The sequence below is a fragment of the Poecilia latipinna genome, unplaced genomic scaffold (assembly GCF_001443285.1).
Source record: "Poecilia latipinna isolate Pla-1442-1.1 unplaced genomic scaffold, P_latipinna-1.0 Scaffold480, whole genome shotgun sequence".
Classification (NCBI taxonomy): Eukaryota; Metazoa; Chordata; class Actinopteri; order Cyprinodontiformes; family Poeciliidae; genus Poecilia; species Poecilia latipinna.
The window spans coordinates 290213-308597 of NW_015113096.1; the positions used below are offsets into that span (position 1 = coordinate 290213).

Here is an 18385-nt window from a genome sequence, read left to right on the forward strand (position 1 = left end):
TCGGAGTCTAAGAAATAGCACTAATAAGTCATTGTTTGCTCACCTAAAGTTTAATATCGCTTTAATTTAATTTTACAAAGGCCTATAGAATCATATTCTCTTACATCAAATATCTTAAATATCAGAACTTATGAAAATGTTCTAGAAATAAATTGTGAATGGATTGTACAGGTAATCGGTTTGGCTTTTCGTTGTTTTCAAATTTAATATCTGATTTACGAGGTACTTTAAATGTAACACCAAAAGCAAGCCGAACCAAACCGCCCATTTCCTGGGCTAAACAGGAAGCTGTTTTCTGATGTCAGCTGCGCTTTTCTTACTTCACAACAACAAAAGATAATTTAACTTATTTATTGAACCTTTTTATAAACAAACAGGCAGGTTGAGCCCCGATTTAACAGGAGTTCAGCGGGACGCCATGCTGTCTGACGCAGGTTGGTGTTACAGCTGCTAACTGCTAACGTGCTAAAGTGAAAAGCTGCTGTTTGGTTAATTTAAAGAGCTTAAAATGTCCAAAACTCAGCGCCTGCTCGCTGTTAATGACCTCAATCAGCTGGTGATCGACTTTAAACAGTTTATAACCGCATCTGTAATTAAAACACGCTAATCTGTCGCAGTAAAGGCCTGTCTGCTGCTTTGCTCCATTGTTCCTCTCCGACACATTTTGATGTTGTTGTCTGCAGATTACTCGGGGAATGGCTCCGGTGCTCGCAGAGCCAGGAAACGGAGCTCCGGTGAGTCTTCGGGGGACGGACAGACCCTGCGCTCCTCCGGGAGGCAAAGCACAACCCGGGTGAAGCGCAGCAACAACCCCCCACCTGGACAGGTGAGCTGCAGCAGGAGGGCTGTGTTTATGCCGTAAACATGTCTGCTTCGATGCTAAACTTCCGTCTCATTTCGAAAACTACATGCTTAGATACTCCTATTGAAAGAATAGATATTTGTTTTCATAATTACATATTTGTTAAACGTTCTTAAATATTTTTCCAAATTTACCAATTTACTTCAACCACAGGTGACAAAACTCAAGTTAGGCCCATTTATTAAAAAGAAAAACAAAATAAAACAAAAGTAGTCCATCCATCCATTCAAGCCTCTGCTGTGATGCAGCTTCTCCCCATCAACAAGGCTCATAGTGAATGCTAAAGCTAGTTAGCATTTCTACCCATGAGGGAGGATAAACAGTTTTTTCTGTAATAATAAGTTGTTTCTCCGCCATTAGAACATTTAGCATCTAATTCACGAGGTTGATTGGCAGCGCTGAGATCCTCCTCTTGACTCTGTGCATTTCTTCAAATGGCAATAGCAGCTCAGGGAGGAGGTGGAGGAGATTATTGATATTACACTGTCACACCATGGTGACAGGTTTAGCAAAAAAACATCTTTTTGTAAAGATGGTGGCTTTAAATGCCATTTACATTTACTGATCTTTTATTCTCTCCTCTGGATGCCAGAGTAAAAGGAAAGCCACGGAAACAGAGGAGGAAGATGAGCAGGCTGAGAAGAAGTACAGGAAGTGTGAGAAGGCAGGATGTTCGGCCATCTACCCAGTTTGTTTTGCGAGTGCATCAGACAGGTAGTGGAGCTGAAATAAGGTGAGAGGTCAGTCACTCGGATTGTCTCTAACAGAGGCTTTTCTTTCCTTTTAGGTGTGCAAAAAATGGATACACTTCTCGCTGGTACCACCTGTCATGTGGTGAACATTTTTGCAACGAGTGCTTTGATCACTACTATAGAAGGTACATCTACCTGCAGCACTCACTGGAAGGATATTATGATGCAGCAAATTCAGGACTGCACAAAAAACTATAAATACTTGGTAAAATTTTGTGTTTTTTCAATGTGTCATTAAACATCCAAAACATTTTTAAAAAATACAAATTTTCTGTTTTTGAATTTAAATTTCAATTTGGCCAACAAATTTTTACCATTATTGACTTCTGTTGAGGGGCCGAACAAAACATTTCAAGGGCCACAAATGGCCCCAGAGCCACAGTTTGGACAACCCTGGTATAAGTCTTTCTGTGCAGTCACAAGGACGGCTACGAGACGTTTGCTTCCTGGAGGAAGGTGTGGACTAGTAACGGGAAAAGCGAGCCGAGCCTTAAGGCCTTCATGGCCGACCAGCAGCTGCCGTTCTGGGTGAGCGGCTGAACGTTTCCTCCTTCACAACGTTTTTTTTTTTTTGTCTCATCAGTAACGTTTCGTTCCCTTCAGGTTCAGTGCACCAAACCGGACTGCAGGAAGTGGCGCCAGCTGACCAAGGAGATCCAGCTCACCGCCTCCCTGGCAGCAGCATACCGCTGCGGGATGAAGGTCAACAACGTCAAGGTAAAGAGGAGCTGCAAAAATCAGAGTCCACCCCAGTTTTTGCCGTTTGGTCACCATGGAAACGTTGTTTCTGCTCGCAGATTGAAGGACCTGACCAGTGTTCCCAACCAGAGGACTTGGTAAGATGCAGAAATGTTTTAAAACCAAAATACCAAAGCACAATGACAAATGAGTGTTTCCGGGTGGTTTTTGTCTCCAGAGGGTTGCAGAGGTGAGCGAGAGCTGGTGGCACTCCATGCTGATCCTGCCTCCGCTGCTGAAGGAAAGCCCGGCCGGCGCGTTCCTCTCGGCGTATTATCCTGACTGCGTGGGGATGAGTCCGTCCGGCTCTCCCTGCAATGTCTCCATGACCGAGCTGCGGGCGGAGCCGTGCAGAGCCGTGCAGCCGCAGAGTAAGTTCAGGAGATGGGCCGACGTTCTGGATCGGAGCAAAGCATCATCACTTCTCCTCTCCGTCAGTTCCAGGCCTCTGTCCGTACTTCCAGCCCTTCTACCAGCCCAACGAGTGCGGCAAGGCTCTGTGTGTGCGGCCCGACATGATGGAGCTGGACGAGCTCTACGAGTTTCCAGAGTTTTCCCGGGACCCCACCATGTACCTGGCCCTGAGGAACCTCATCCTGGCCTCCTGGCACAAGAACTGCAAGGTGAGCACCAGGCTGCAGAGTGAGGCTGTGCACCTAAAGGGGCATTATCACATAAAATCAACCTTTTTGATCGTCCCATCATGTTATAATGTTATTCCCTCATCAAAAACATTCCTGCAATGTTTCATTGATTCTTTCATGCATGTTTGAGAAATCCTTTAATCTCCATGGCAACCATTCAGCTATGCAAAACGCCTGGGTGGACCTAGCTCTGCCTTCATGGCGCAGCTCCTCCCCCACTCAGCTCCTTCAGACTAGCCAGCAGCAGTTAGCAAACGGCTGGTGGAACTGCTGAGCTCCTTATAGGAGCTGCTGGTCAGAGCAGCGCTGGTAAAAATGTTGTTAAAGGGTTAATTAAAATTCTGTTAGTCATATTTGATACTTTTATGACATCACAAGGTAACATAGTTACTTGATTGTGTTATAAAATGGCACTCTGTGCCATATATGATCACATATTTCTAAAAATCAGAATTAGAGGCAGGAAATGATAAAATGTATTTCTCTCTGTTTTTTCTGAAGGAAGTGCTAACGGCTGAGAAGTGTGCTCAGCACATCATCGTTCGTGGTTTGGTGCGCGTGTGCTGCGTTCAGGAGCTGGACCGGGTTCTCCACTTCATGACCAGGAAGGGCCTGATCAACACCGGCGTTCTGGCAGTGAAACAGCCTCTGCTGCCTGAAAGATACCACTCTGTGAGAATCTCTGCGTCTTCCTGCTGATCATCCATCCATCATCCAATCTGGGCTCATGATGTGTTTTCTCCTCGCAGAAGAAGGTGATCGTCATCGGTGCCGGCGCCGCAGGACTGGCTGCGGCCCGGCAGCTGCAGAACTTTGGCACACAGGTAGAGATCCGGAAACCTCTGAGCTTTTTCTGTCTGATCCCAGCATTGTGCTCTAGACTGAAACAATTAATCGTGATTAATCAAAATAATTGTCATTAACTGGATTATAGACTCAAAAAAAGTATTTTTGCTGAAAGAGGAACGCATTCAGAGCGGAAATTAAGCCAAAACTGTACAAAAAGTGTATTAATTTTGTATTTAACATTGAATAAATAAAAACCGCTGTAAATAAGCACAACCCAAAACTCTGGTGGCGTAGTTGTAGTTTCATCCCGTTCAAATTTTGCTAAAAAATATAAATTTTCCATTAATCATGTTGCTATAAAATAACTGATCGGTTAATCAAAAATATTATCATCATATTTGATGTTCAAAGCTGAGCTTTTCACATGTAAAAAGGTTAGAAGGATTTTTTAGTGCGGATGAATCCTTTGCTACAAATGATCAAACATTCACTGATGGAATGTTATTGGATTTTAGGCAATGACCTGTTTATTTTCTTATTTCTGATATTGTATTAAAAAAAAAGGCTTGAGTGGAAAATTTGCATAAAGTGCTATATTTTATATGATGAATTGATTAATCGTCGGAATAATAAATTAATCAATAACTAACATTAGTTATTAGTTGCAGCTAGGGCTGGACAATAAATCAATAAGGAAATTAATCAGTATCAATAAATAATACGGCTGATAGAATATTCATTATATAGAATGATCACTGAACTCCAATCCAGAACCGCATGGCATTCTGGGAAATGTAGGCAGAGGAAAAGCTTTGCAATCACTATTTACAATAACTCTAAGAATTTGATTCAATATGAGTTACAACAACATTTCATTTCCCTTCAGGATCAATAAAGTATTTTTGAATTTGAATTTAGCGGCTCATCCTCTATTGGCCAGCTGAGCAAAGTTGTTGCCATCAACTCACTCACTTTTTGGTTACCTAGCAACAACCTGCTGGTAACAAGCAGTTTCAAGTCCCCACTGCACCCCCTCCAACTTCGGTTGCTTAGCAACAACCAGTGGAGTAACTGGTGCAGCAGCAGTTTCAAGTCTCCCCACCTGGAGAGAAAACTGTGGATGAAACAGGAAAAGATTGGCTGCATGTCAGATTTACACATAAAACAAATCAAATACATTTAACAAAAACCCCAGAAATTATTGCTGTCGACTGATATGAAATGCTTATATTGTGACAGGTTTTTCAGCCTTATTGTTTTCCCCTGAATGATCAGTTATGTATAAAATAATCGATAGATTAATCGATAACTTCCCGAATGTTCTGGTATCCAGGTGGTTCTGCTCGAGGCCCGGGACAGAATCGGCGGTCGGGTTTGGGACGATGGCTCTCTGGGCGTCACCGTAGGCCGAGGCGCCCAAATCGTCAACGGCTGCGTGAACAACCCCATCGCTCTGATGTGTGAACAGGTTCTGCTCAAACCGCCGGCACATTCAGCTGCTGTAGCCGCTGCCGCCTCTGGGGGGCGCTGATGATGATGATGATGGTGACTCTGCTGCAGATGGGCATCAGGATGCACAAGCTGGGCGAGCGCTGCGACCTCTTCCAGGAGGGCGGGCGAGCCACCGACCCGGCCATCGACAAGCGCATGGACTTCCACTTCAACGCCATCCTGGACGTGGTTTCAGACTGGAGGAACGACAAGTCGCAGAGCCAGGACTCACCACTAGGAGGTGCTGTGCACTTCTCATTAGTGGATACATCCACACAGCGACCAAAATCTGAATTTTTCATCCAAAAATATCAGATTTTTTCCAATTCCATATTTGGAACTAAATTGTATCTGCAGTCTCAGCGGCCATGTTGAGTTTTTTACATCATTTGTGTGAGACTTGCGTCATAATTCTGTTTCTTCAGGTGTTTTGTCTTTGAATCTTTATTTTTCCAGATTTATCTTTGTGGCGCAGGTTTTGTTGTTAATATCTAGAACATAGTTCAGAGGAGAAGGCATGTGTCTGATTGTTTTATTGTCTCCACAGAAAAGGTTCAGGAGATAAAGAAGAACTTCCTGCAGGAGTCTGGGATGCAGTTCAGCGATTTGGAGGAGAAAGTTCTTCAGTTTCACCTCAGCAACCTGGAGTTCGCCTGCGGAAGCACATTAGACCAGGTGAGTTTCTGCACTGCACATAGAGCAAAAGAGACAATGATATCGGGACATTCCTATCCTAGTGTCTTCTTCTTGTTTCTTTGTAGGTATCGGCCCGATTCTGGGACCACAACGAGTTCTTCGCCCAGTTCTCAGGAGATCACACTCTACTAACGAAGGGTTACTCAGTTTTACTCCACAAACTGGCTGAAGGCCTCGACATCCGCACCAACTGTCCGGTACGTCTCGAAGCACTAACCACTAATTCACTAAACAAGAATCTTAGCTCTACTAACTGTTAACAAATTAGCAAAAACTAGCACTAAACCGCTAAGTATTTAAAAACTTTGTGAAAGCTGAAAAATTAGTAGTAGTTAATACTAAACCACTAAACAAAACACTTAGCAGTTTTTAATGCTAAGCCACTAAACACAGTAAAAACTAGCTGAAGCTAACACAAAATTGCTAAACACAAACAGATGAAAAATTAGCAGAAGCTAATCTGGTAAACATAACGAGTAGAACCTAACACTAAGCTGCTAAACACTTTAAAAATTACAGAAGCTAAAGCTAAACAGAAATGAATTAGCAGAAGCTAACACTAAGCTGCTAAGCAAATAAAACAGCTAGTGGAAACTAATGCTAGACTTATAGACATAGTAGTGGAAGCTACTGCTATACACATAAAAAATATGAGCAGACAATAACGCTAAGCTGCTAAGCAAATGAAACATTAGTTGAAGCTAACGCTAACCATTAAGACATCTGTCCCTTAGTCTGCATCACATCCTTTTCTCCTTCCAGTTGGCGACTGGTGTGAGACTCGCTAACAACAAAGTCCTCAGTTTCTGATTTTGCTACATATTGTTATTTTAAGTTGTATGAATAGAATGACCAAAGTCTAAAACAAATGATGTGACATGAAGTTCATAAAGTCATGAAAATGGGGAACATTTTATGGTAATAGTTGAACTAAAGGGCTGGAAAGAGGCGGCCATCTTGAAAAATGCATCCTGAAATTCCAGTGACTGATGGGAAAAATTAAAAACATCCAACCTGAATTTTTATTCTTGTATTCACACACAGTTACAGCAACATGCTGCCCTATTAGTGTTGAAATGATTAAAGGTCCAAGTTTTTTCCACTTCCTGCTGAAGTCTTGTTGTTTTTCCAGGTTCAGGCCATAGACTACTCAGCTGACGCCGTTAAAGTGACCTCCTCTAACGGATCCCAGTGGACGGCCCAGAAGGTAGCACACCTGCTGTGAAACTGGATCGTCTCCATGGCAACACGTCAGGTGTGTTTTAATGTTGACTGTGGTCCTCCAGGTGCTCGTTACGGTCCCGCTGACTCTGCTTCAGAAGAACGCCATCCGCTTCAACCCGCCACTTCCTGAACGGAAGCTGAAGGCAATCCACAGTCTGGGAGCAGGAATCATAGAAAAGGTAATCAGTGGAAAGATTTCTGTTCCAGTCCGGCGACGTGCAGCAGATTTCTTCTTTTGCTACTCTTTTTTTGTCAAATGTTTTAAATAAAAACAACCTGTGGAAATATAAAGTTATTTTTAAATGATGATTTAATTTGTTGATTAAAGTCAATCCCAAATATAACCGTTAGATATAGTAATCCAGAGTTTTACAGTGTGTAGCCACCAGGGTGTGCTAAAAACGTTGAAGGGGAAAATGCAAAAATAAAATAAATTGAATCAACTATTTTTATTTTTATTTATTTATTTTTTCTTAAAATGTTTCTCAATCATTACATTTAAGGTATAAGTTAAAATAGCTAATTGAAATATCATCTGAAATGCTCATCTGTCTGATTGGCTGGCAGCTAAATTTATTTAGCTACTCTGCTTCTCCAGCTAGCACAGCTGGAGGTTTCTGACGGAGCACCTGGTTGGTTTGGATTCATTTTTTTCCCATTCTCTTCATAAATAAAATCATTTAAAAACTGCTTTTTGTATTTTTACTGCATTTAAGTGTAACAAAAAGCAAAAACAAGTCTCTTGTTGCTATGGTGATTCCCCACTTTTCTGCTCTCTCTTAACCACCGCAAGATTTTAAGCCTCAAAAAGTGATGAGGATCAGATCAGAACTTTGGTTCAGATTTCAAATATAAAGACAGTAAATCTGAGTTTGTTTTGTTTGAATCAACAAGTTTCATTTATATTTAATTGGGTCAGAACTGGACCAAGACAAATATTTGGTGAGGAAAATCATGAAACCGAAAGTTAATCCAGTGAAAGATAAAGTCCAACTTCCTGTGAGCTGTTAATATGTAAACGTTGGTTCTGCTGGACCAAACGGGTTTGGTTTCCCCACACTGGTTTTATTCAAATTACATTGTTTATGTGGGAATTTCTGACATTTTTCTGAATGTTCCTGAAAGTTTATCTGGACCTACAATTGTAGGAAACCAGAACATTCAGTTTCTCTGAACTGTCCGTCTTCGTTTTGAGCGTTTTACTTGTGACCCGCTGAGTTTGAGACCAAACATCTGGCAGGTTTTACAGTTTCTAATCTCAGTAAATTATCCTGCAGATTGCTCTTCAGTTTCCGAACCGGTTCTGGGACTCAAAGATCCAAGGAGCGGATTATTTTGGTCACATCCCGCCGTGTCCAGAGAAGAGAGGCATGTTCAGCGTCTTCTACGACCTCGACCCACAGGTTGGCACTTTACTCACTTTACGCTATTAACTGGGTTTTATTGAACGACTTTACTGAATCGACTTCAGATGATTTCTGGTTTTAGCAAGAAATTATTCCTAAAATCCTCAGTTTCTCTCAGGTTCTGCTCATATATATATATATATATAATAATATATATATACAATAATTTGCAGTTTGTGCATTTAAATCTCAAATATATTCTGGCATCAACTCTGATAAACTCTTGCTCTCCTGTATGGAAACCCAGGATGACTAAAAAACTTGCAACGTTTGTTGCGTCTTTCACAAACAAAGTATGTGTGAAAAATGTATCAAACCAAGGTTATTATAGTTAACTAAAACTAACAAAATAACAAACATTGAAATTGGGAAAAAATTTTCGTTAATTGAAATAAATAAAAACTGTAATTAACGGGCAAAAACTATAAGTTCTACATTGTGCTTTTATAAAACTAAAACATACAGGAGTTATAGATGTAATATCCTTCATTTTCATGTTTATGTATCAATTTATTAGCTTTTCAAACTGATGTGATTTATTTTTTCACACCCAAGCCATTTACTCAGCTGTTGACAAATTACAGCACTCCATAATCCTCCTAACGCTGGTCTGCAAAATGGGAACAGCAAAAGTTGGATAAAACCCCAAAGTCAGTGGGTTATTCTACAATAGTTAATTTTTTTTTTTGAAAATCGTGTCTTCTGTTGAGTATTTATTACCCAGTCAATGTAAACATAATCACAATACTTTGACCTTTTTGAATTCTGCACCTAAAAATTAACCAAAATATGAAAAGACTGTAATTAATGCTGTAGCTCATAAAAACAAAGTAATATTTAACTAACAACTAATAAAACTTAGCAAACACACTCTAAAAACTAACTGAAATAGACAAACAAAAAGTCACAAACTAAATTAAACTAAACTATAATAAAAAACTAAAAACCATTATAAACCTGGTGCAAACAATTGTGTTCATAATTTGAAGTCAATCACAGACGGTTTCCGTTTAACATCAATGAAAAAGAAACGATCAAAACCAGCAACTCAGAATACTGCCCCTAGTGGCAGAAATGACAAAACATCAAGACTGAAGAAAAACGAAAGCATAATTCATCTGAATTTTGAAGCATAGAAAAATGTTTGCTTTCTGCATTTCGGGTGGTATGTCAACACTTCCTGAGCTGCAATGAGAATATGAGAGCTTGAGACTCTGCAGATATTTAATCTGTCAAAACTGTTTTTGTGTTTTTGGTGACGACCAGGGGAAACAGGCTGTGCTGATGTCCATCATGTCTGGTGACGCGGTTTCTGCCGTCGGGGACCTGGAGGACTCGGAGGTGGTCGACGAGTGCCTGAAGGTCCTGCGAGAGCTTTTCACAGACCAGGTATCAACCTTCGGCGAGCACAGCAGGATGTCTGGACTTTGACTAGACCATCACAACAGATTAGTTGTGTTGTTCTGGGTCATTGTCCTGTGATGACCCAGTTTGCACCAAGGCAGATGTCTCTGGGACAATTTGTTCTGCAGAGGAGATCAGTGTCCACTCAGTGGCTGCAAGGTGTAGAATAAGCCCAGATCACCATCCCTCCACCACCGTGCTGCACAGCTGGTCCAGAGGACATTGTCCCAGTATTCCTGTCCTTCATCCAGGTTCAGCTCTGCTAAGCTCAGTTTGGTGGCCATCTTGTTTCTAGAGAGAAAAGGCTTTCTGATTCAATCCTTTCTAGCAGCCATGCTGGTTCAGGGTCACGACCTTTGACCTGTAGCCTCCTAACTGAGGCCTGCAGAGTTTGAGATGGAGCTCTGTTTCTGGTCATTTCTGAGTTTCATGTTCTGACCTCTGACCTTAGGCTGAATCTGCTGAACTCCTTCTTGTTTCCAAGAGCTTCTCCTCTTGGAAACAATCATTTTTATATTAATCTGTACATTTTTGATTACTATTTTATTAGTTTTTGTCTTGGGAATAATCTTGCTCTCTGGAGAATGATGAACTTCAGATGGCTTGGAGATGACCTTTAACCTCCGCCAGGTTGATGGGCAGCAACAGCTCTTTCTCTGAAGTCATTGCTGTTTTCTTACCGTCTTTGTGTTTAAACACACGTTTGTTTCAACGCAGCGACTAAAATGCTTCTTTTATGGAAATCAGACGGACTTTACCTGCTTTACTGCACCTGGATGTCACTTGTTACCATTTTTTGACAGGAAGTTCCTGATCCGCTAAATTATTTTGTGACACGTTGGAGCAAAGATGTGTGGGCCCAGATGTCATACAGCTTCGTGAAGACAGGGGGCAGCGGAGAGGCCTACGACATCCTGGCAGAAGACGTGCAGGGAAAAGTTTTCTTTGCAGGCGAGGTAACGCTGCTTCCCTCAAAATGTTTGTTTTTACTCTCGTTAGCAGAACTTCATCCATCCATCCATCCATCCATCCATCCATCCATCCATCCATCTTCTTTACACCCTTGTCCCTTAGTGGGGTCGGGAGGGTTACTTTATCCATTATAATTATTGATTTTAATCATTTTTATGTATAAATGATGTGAAGCTCAGAGTTAAATGCAATAAGAAACCTAAATTCTTATGTTGCTAATTAGCAACACCAGGCACTTAAGGAATGAAACAAACTTTTTAATCCTAAATACATTAAATCCCATTGCTGCACAATCCCAACAGCTTCCAGCCTAAAATCAGTTTACAGTTACACCATGCGTCGCCCCTTTGCCCAGTTTTAGCTTAAATTTAAGAGGTCTTTTTGACCTCTTAAAATGCCCAGTCATGCATCTTTATACTACAGTCACCGAAAAAGCTACAATCCAAAGACAACCTGCATAATTGTTATAGGAAAGGCACATTTAAAGATTAATCCCAGAAGTGCAGGAATTTAACATTTTAAAAGTTAAAACCCGTTTGTCACATTTCTTCTTCTCTTCAGGCCACAAACCGACACTTCCCTCAGACGGTGACCGGAGCCTACCTCAGCGGCGTCAGAGAGGCCAGCAAGATGGCCGCCGTGTGACTGGACCGCCCCGCCGCTCTCTGAATCACCAGCACCAACTCGAACCCCGTACTCACTGTGACAGCCGTCTCTGCTGCCGGTTCCGGTTCTGGTCCGGATCTGCAGCTCATTTCCACCAGAGAAATGCTGTTTATTTATGTCATTTGATGCAAACTCTGTATAGATTCATCAGAAACACAATGAACAATGATACTGAAATGTGGGTGAACTCTCAGGCGTCCCATCATCACTGAACAGATTATTCAAAGTTTTCCCAGTTGTAGAAATTTCTGATCTGTAGTTTTTCTAGTCGATGTTCAATGATGAGTTGTTGATTTAGTCAGAGTGATTCTTCCGCAGCACTTTTGATTTAAAACGGTAAGTTTCTTACCAAGTGGACCTCAGCATTCAGAATACAACAGACTCTTCTGTTTCTTTCTCAGGGATCTTATCAGGAAGTGCTGACCCTAAAACATCGGATGGTTTTCAATATATGGGCATAAAAACGACGGAAATTCTTCCTGAAAAGTGACGTTCCTGAGATTTGGAGAAGTTCCTCACTTTCTCTCCATTAACTGTGACTAACGAGGATTCATGTGACTTCATGTCCTGTTTGTCTTGTTTGTGTAATAAACCGAGCTACAAACTGCCACAAAGATCAGCCCAACTCCTGCTGTAACATTTAAATCATCCTTTCAATTATAAGATGGAAACATACTTGAGTCACTGATTTTAAAACCTTAGCTAATCAATACAAAAAAATCGGGTTTTGCCATCAATCTGATAGTAATTAAAGATTGCACATTTGAACACTGAAGCTGTGAAATTTTCAGTCTGATGCTAATTAAGGACATTAGGCATTTAAGGAAACAACCTCTTAATAAAATGCAATTCAAAAATACTTGAAATACTGAAAAACTATTAGTGTGACTATAAATATATTTTAAATATTTTATTGATGCTGCTAATTTGAAAACAAGACTTTGATATCAAGTCTAAATATGTTTTTTAAAAACATTTTAATCATTCTAATGTTTCAACTATAGCTAAATACTCTAATATGTATTTTTGACAAATAAAAGATGCCTAATTGTGCATCTTTATAATCTCTTTGTGTTCCGAGATCTGCTGTGGAACCTCTGAAGATTATGGTGCAAAGAATATTACAACCTGGAGCAACCTTGTTATTAAACTGTGATACAACCATCCAGTCAGAGGCTTCTTTAGCGATGGTGGTGTACTGACTGCTACAGGAGATGCTTCTTAGTCACAGCCATTAGCATCTACAACAACTTTTTGAAGATATTTTGGTAATACGAGTTGAAACATTAAATTTCCCTTTAAGATTAATAAGTACTTTTTTGAATTGAGTTGAATTTCACAGTTTTAACTAAGATTTTGTTGCTAAGCGACGACGACAGACCGAGTGACGCGTCATCAACACCCGCCGCCCGCCTTTTTCTGTTGGAGCTAACCGGAAGAAAACAAAGCAGTGATTAACGTAGTATTTACTGCGGCAGCTGGCGGATTTTAACCTTTTCCTCGGGGTTTCATGAGCCCGTAGCCGTGTGTGCTGTTCGGTGGAGCACCGCAGGGAGCGGTGGGGTTGATAAAAGCGGTAAAACCTTCCGTGATGAAAGTGAGACAGACCGTGAGGATGGACTCCAGCACTGCTAGCAGCATGGTGGCCCACCGATCTGCAGGTAGCCGCTTCTACTCATTACTACAGCACAAACTGGGAGGAAATCACTCCGCTTAGCTGCTCTCACCAACAAAGCGGTTGCAGATGTGCAGAAAATAATTTTCAGGTCGAGTGAATCCCTTGGTTTCTCATGGATTCATGAGATGCATCCACTCATCCTCCCAGGAACTGATGTGCTGTTTTAGTAAAATCACAGCAACACTGGAGCTGAAACACTCTCTGCAGACGTGCATTTGAAAATAATAATGGCTTGTTTTATGGAAATATAATGCAAATTTTGCTGCAATCCAAACCCAGTATACATTTAGATTTATAACAGCTTTTATTCTCTCTAAAGAGGACTTGGCCCAGTGATGCTGTGGGTCATTGTGTCTTAGAGTCTCTATTTCTGCTTTAACCTGGTTAAATTCTTTGTTTTTTCTAACTATAGACTAGAAACTAGCCCACATGATTAACTGGGATGAATCAGTAAATTATTGCCAAATTATATAATTAACTCTTAAATAAAGTTGCACTGATTGCAATTTTCAGGCCGATCAATGATTTTTAAAAAGCTTGACTTTCCGATTTTTAAAAATAAGTGACACTGTGAGGTGTTATAAAGTCACAATACAACTATTGAAGCAGATCCACTGGCTTCATTTGATAACTTTTATAACTGTAATAATTATGGTTATTCTTATGCCAATATGATATAACGATATTATCGTGACTGCAATAACTTCTGGAACAAGATATTGCCCAGAAATATTTATTATAATTACAGGCTTAATTAGGATCAATATGGACTTTATTAAAGCAAATTTTATTATGAATTTAATTTGCAACAGTTCTGTCACCTTAAATCTTTCTGGACAATACTTCCCAGAAGTTATTATGATAAACGATAATATAATGGTAATGGCATAATTATGCAAGAACACATTGTCAAAGATCTATAAACTTTATATTCTAATAAAATTTAACACTGGAAGACATTATTATTGAGCTTGTTTTAATTTGTCATGTGATTAACTGATTTATTGATTAATGCAACAGGCCTAGCAACAAATGTCTCAATAAATTTAAAAATTGCTAAAAAAATTTTTTTATCTATTTCTGTGCATCATTTTCAAACAAACCATTGAAAAAAGCTAATTTGATGGTACTCTTGCTTATTATGATTTACTTTTGAATACTACAGTTTTATTTTAATAATTGTAATGTGAATTAACAGTAATTTTCCTGTTATTTTTTGGTTAACCAATCAGGGAAGGAAAGCTCCAGCTCTGATGAAGAGGAGTTCGTCCCGCTGTCGAAGCTCCTCATGAGGCCGCAGAGCGACGACAAGAAGTCATGTGACAACGCCCAAGGCAACGCCAACTCAAAGAAGAGCGGAGGTGACGCCGACAAAGCACTTTATTTAAAGCAGGCAGGGGTGTCCAAAGGGCGGCCCGGGGGCCACATGTGGCTGCTCGAGTGATTTTGTGGGTCCTCCAAATGCAATTAAAGAATGATACAACTTTGTCCTGTCCATCTCAGGTACAGACTCAAACTGTTTATTTTTATTCAGGGTAAAATTATTACCAACTTAATTTTCTCACAATAGAAAAGCACAACATAGAGTATTTGTATTTTTATAAACAATTTTTATTATGAGTAGAACCACAAATATGTGGAGACTTTTACTGACAAATTGCTGTACATAATGTACTAAACTTTAAGCATTTTGAAAGAAAGTGACTCAAATTATTTTCGTACAACAGAATAAATTTGTTCAATAAAGTCCAAAAGTTTGAAAACTAGATGAAATTTCTTTTAAGTTTTGGATCTACAGTCGATTACATTACGTACTTTTCTGCAAAAAAACAACAAAATGAATCAGCTTTAATTGCTTAATTTTATTTGAATTTTTCCATTATTATTTTTTACTGTTGAATCTTTCCATATCTGTATTTATTTTTCACATCTATATTTTGGATTTTGGCCCGTGTGATAAAAAGTTTGGACACCCCTGCTTTAACGAGAACAGGTTTCAGTTCGGATTTTTTTAACGTTGGATTACTTTCCAGCTTCGGATAATTCATCAGACGACGAGCCGCCAAAAAAACCAGCAGCGACAGAGAAAAAGGAAACTTCTCCTGCCAAATCTGACGCCTCAGAGGCCAGACACTCCGGTGACTTCGCCTCGCATCCCGTTTCTGCAGCCCCGCTCCTGGAGGCCGGTGTGAATATTTATTTAACTTTTTTTTCTCCTCAGATTCCAACGCAGCTGACGACTCCGATAACGAGCCTCAGGTGAAAACATCCAAACCTTCAGCCAGATCAGCGAAGAGGAAACCAGCAGGCAGGAAGAAGAAAGGTGGGATTACGTTCTGTCGGCGCTGCTTCATTTCGGATCGTTGTCCACATGATCATTCCTCCACCACCGTGCCTCATGGATGAGTTCTTTAGTGCTAATTTTTCTGTCTTTAGCTTCAGATGATTCCTCGGATGTCGAGTCGCTACAAGAGAAGAAGAAACCAGCAGCAAAAGACAAAACGGATTCTTCTCCTCCCAAATCTGACGCCTCAGAGGACAGGAAGTCGGCTGACGACTCCGATAACGAGCCGCTGGTGAAAACATCCAGACCTTCAGCCAGATCAGCGAAGAAGAAACCAGCAGTCAGGAAGAAGAAAGGTGGGATTTCTTTTCTACGTTGTTTCAGATCACCGTCATGTTTTTATAAGCTAAAAAATGCCAAAGCATCATACCTCCACCACCTAACCTCACAAATTTTTCTCTTTAGCTTCAGATGACTCCTCGGACAACGAGTTGCTAAAAGAGAAGAGGAAACCAGCAGGCAGGAAGAAGAAAGGTGATAAAACTGATAAAGTCAGAAGTTGCTTTTGAAATGTGGTTCACCAGAATAAACTAGAAAAATAAACAGTTATTTTCTGACTCATTTTGCAAGAAGCAGATGATATCTGCCATGTTTGCTTAAAGGCACAAAGCTACTGCTGCAAACTGTAGAGCAACTTTCTGGAGAAAAACATTTTTATTAAACTCTTTAAGACAAAAAAACGAGGAAATCATCAAAATGATCAGTCATCTAAAAAATAATGGCTTGTGACTGCAAGCTGTTCAGGAGCGGTGGCAAGACATCATTCCTCCACCACCGTGCTTTAGCTACGTTCTGTTTGAATTGTTTCTCGTAGCTTCAGACGACTCCGACGATGACGAGCCGCTGACCAAGAAGAAGAAACCAGCAGCAAAAGACAAAAAGGAAACTTCTCCTCCCAAGTCCGACGAGTCAGAGGACAGAAACTCTGGTGATCCTTCACACATCCTCATGTTTCTGCAGCTCAGCTCCCTCAGGCTGCTGTGAATATTTATTTTTCTTTTGTTTCCTCAGATTCAAATGCAGATGATGACTCTGACTACGAGCCTCAGGTGAAAACATCTAAACCTTCACCCAGAGCAGGGAAGAAGAAGAAAACCCCAGGAAGGAAGAAGAAACCAGCGGGCAGGAAGAAGAAAGGTGGGATTACTTTCTATCTTCTTCTATTGCTGCTGCTTCCCATGTTAGCAGCTGTCTGGAACGTTTTCTCTGCAGCATAATCCTCCTTTATTAGTTTATTTTTACATTTTAATTTTTTTTATTTACTTATTGACATTCATATTGATGTATCTGGTTTGGTTCAATTATTTTCTTGCACTCAGTAAATTTATTTCATGTTTTTATTTTAAACATGTTTGAATACAACAGTAGCTTTCATGAATAAACTGTATTATTTTGCAAAAAATGTAGAACTTTTAATACATGTAAGCTATTTTTGCTCACTGAATGCATTTTCTATGAAAATCTTCCATTTAGCAGAGCTAACATATCACACATTACAGGCTTTGTCATTTTTCCTCAGGGACACTAGGGCAGTTTTAAAACACAATCTGGAACGTTTAAACATAAACATGCAGATCTAACTACATTAGATCTGACTCTATTAACCTAAAATGTGGCAGAACCAACCCAAAATACTAGACTAGATGCTAGCTGCTAAGCTAGCGGGAAAGCTAACATGTTACAACAGTTCACTCCCAAAACGTGGTTTACATAGGACTAGTTAGTGTTGTAAGAAATTTTGCATGATTAAATCTTCATGGGAATCATATATGCTTGACGGACGTTATCAACCCTTAATCAAAGAAGAATATGACGAACTGTTTACGTCTTGTTTACTTCTTCATGTTTCCCAAACAGCCGACTTACGAGAAGCACTGCCACCCTGTGGTCTAACTAGGTATTACACGTCCATTCAATACTTTCAACTGAATTTTTATTGTTATATTATCAAAAAAACAAAACAATGTTATTAAATGTTGAATTCATGTTAAAGTACATTCAAATACATAGCTTAGAAATAAAATAAATATACATAAAATATCTGATTAATCAGAAATCTCATAAAGACCTTTTCTTTGGACTATTACATCTTTACTTTATCACTGAGAATACCTCACACAAGAACAGTGCAATTAACAGTGTGCTAATGTGTTTACATAATTCTTTTTAATCATTAAAAGTTCCTTCAATTTGATTTTGTATTTAGTTTTTGTCATAAAACTTTAAAATCTTGGCTTCACCTTTCTTCTATGAAGACATTATGGGTTCTGTTTGTGTTTAGTGCTGAGTTTTCTATCTTCAAATCATTTCTCGTAGCTTCAGATGATTCCTCAGATGACGAGTCGCTACAAGAGAAGAAACCAGCAGCAAAAGACAAAACGGATTCTTCTCCTCCCAAATCTGACGCCTCAGAGGACAGGAAGTCGGCTGACGACTCCGATAACGAGCCGCTGGTGAAAACATCCAGACCTTCAGCCAGATCAGCGAAGAAGAAACCAGCAGGCAGGAAGAAGAAAGGTGGGATTAGTTCTTCTACTACTTTGCCCTCTTTCTTTTTGACTTTCCTTTTCTACACTTTCTTGTTTCTTCTTCGCTTTTGTCTTTGTTGTTAAATTCGTTTTCGCTTTCTTCGCTTTTGTTTTTCTCTTCTCTTCTTCACTTCTTTTTGTTTCTTCGTCACTTTTGTTTTCTTCATTTCTGAAGAAAACAAAAGAAGAAA

General features: G+C 40.0%; 2 protein-coding genes across 2 annotated transcripts in view; both read left to right on the forward strand.

Annotated features, from left to right (window-relative positions):
• The first annotated feature begins 283 nt into the window (after nt 1-283).
• kdm1b (lysine demethylase 1B) lies at nt 284-12260 on the forward strand. The gene is made up of 21 exons (XM_015039731.1): nt 284-434; nt 684-826; nt 1455-1576; nt 1650-1739; nt 2031-2142; nt 2218-2331; nt 2412-2450; nt 2531-2723; nt 2791-2975; nt 3498-3668; nt 3746-3820; nt 5119-5253; nt 5346-5517; nt 5824-5951; nt 6038-6169; nt 7105-7179; nt 7259-7375; nt 8474-8599; nt 9869-9991; nt 10810-10962; nt 11540-12260. Exons 1-21 carry the CDS (start codon nt 419-421, stop codon nt 11621-11623), a joined length of 2505 nt encoding a protein of 834 aa, XP_014895217.1. The 5' UTR covers nt 284-418; the 3' UTR covers nt 11624-12260.
• A 766-nt stretch (nt 12261-13026) lies between these two features.
• The window catches only part of LOC106951940 (dentin sialophosphoprotein-like), a 14301-nt gene continuing 8942 nt past the window's right edge, over nt 13027-18385 (forward strand). The window contains exons 1-9 of the mRNA XM_015039733.1: nt 13027-13305; nt 14555-14683; nt 15356-15460; nt 15544-15645; nt 15759-15962; nt 16072-16140; nt 16481-16594; nt 16678-16803; nt 17983-18183. Coding sequence (XP_014895219.1) covers nt 13236-13305; nt 14555-14683; nt 15356-15460; nt 15544-15645; nt 15759-15962; nt 16072-16140; nt 16481-16594; nt 16678-16803; nt 17983-18183 — 1120 coding nt within the window. The 5' untranslated portion in view covers nt 13027-13235. The remainder of the gene's footprint in view (nt 13306-14554; nt 14684-15355; nt 15461-15543; nt 15646-15758; nt 15963-16071; nt 16141-16480; nt 16595-16677; nt 16804-17982; nt 18184-18385) is intronic.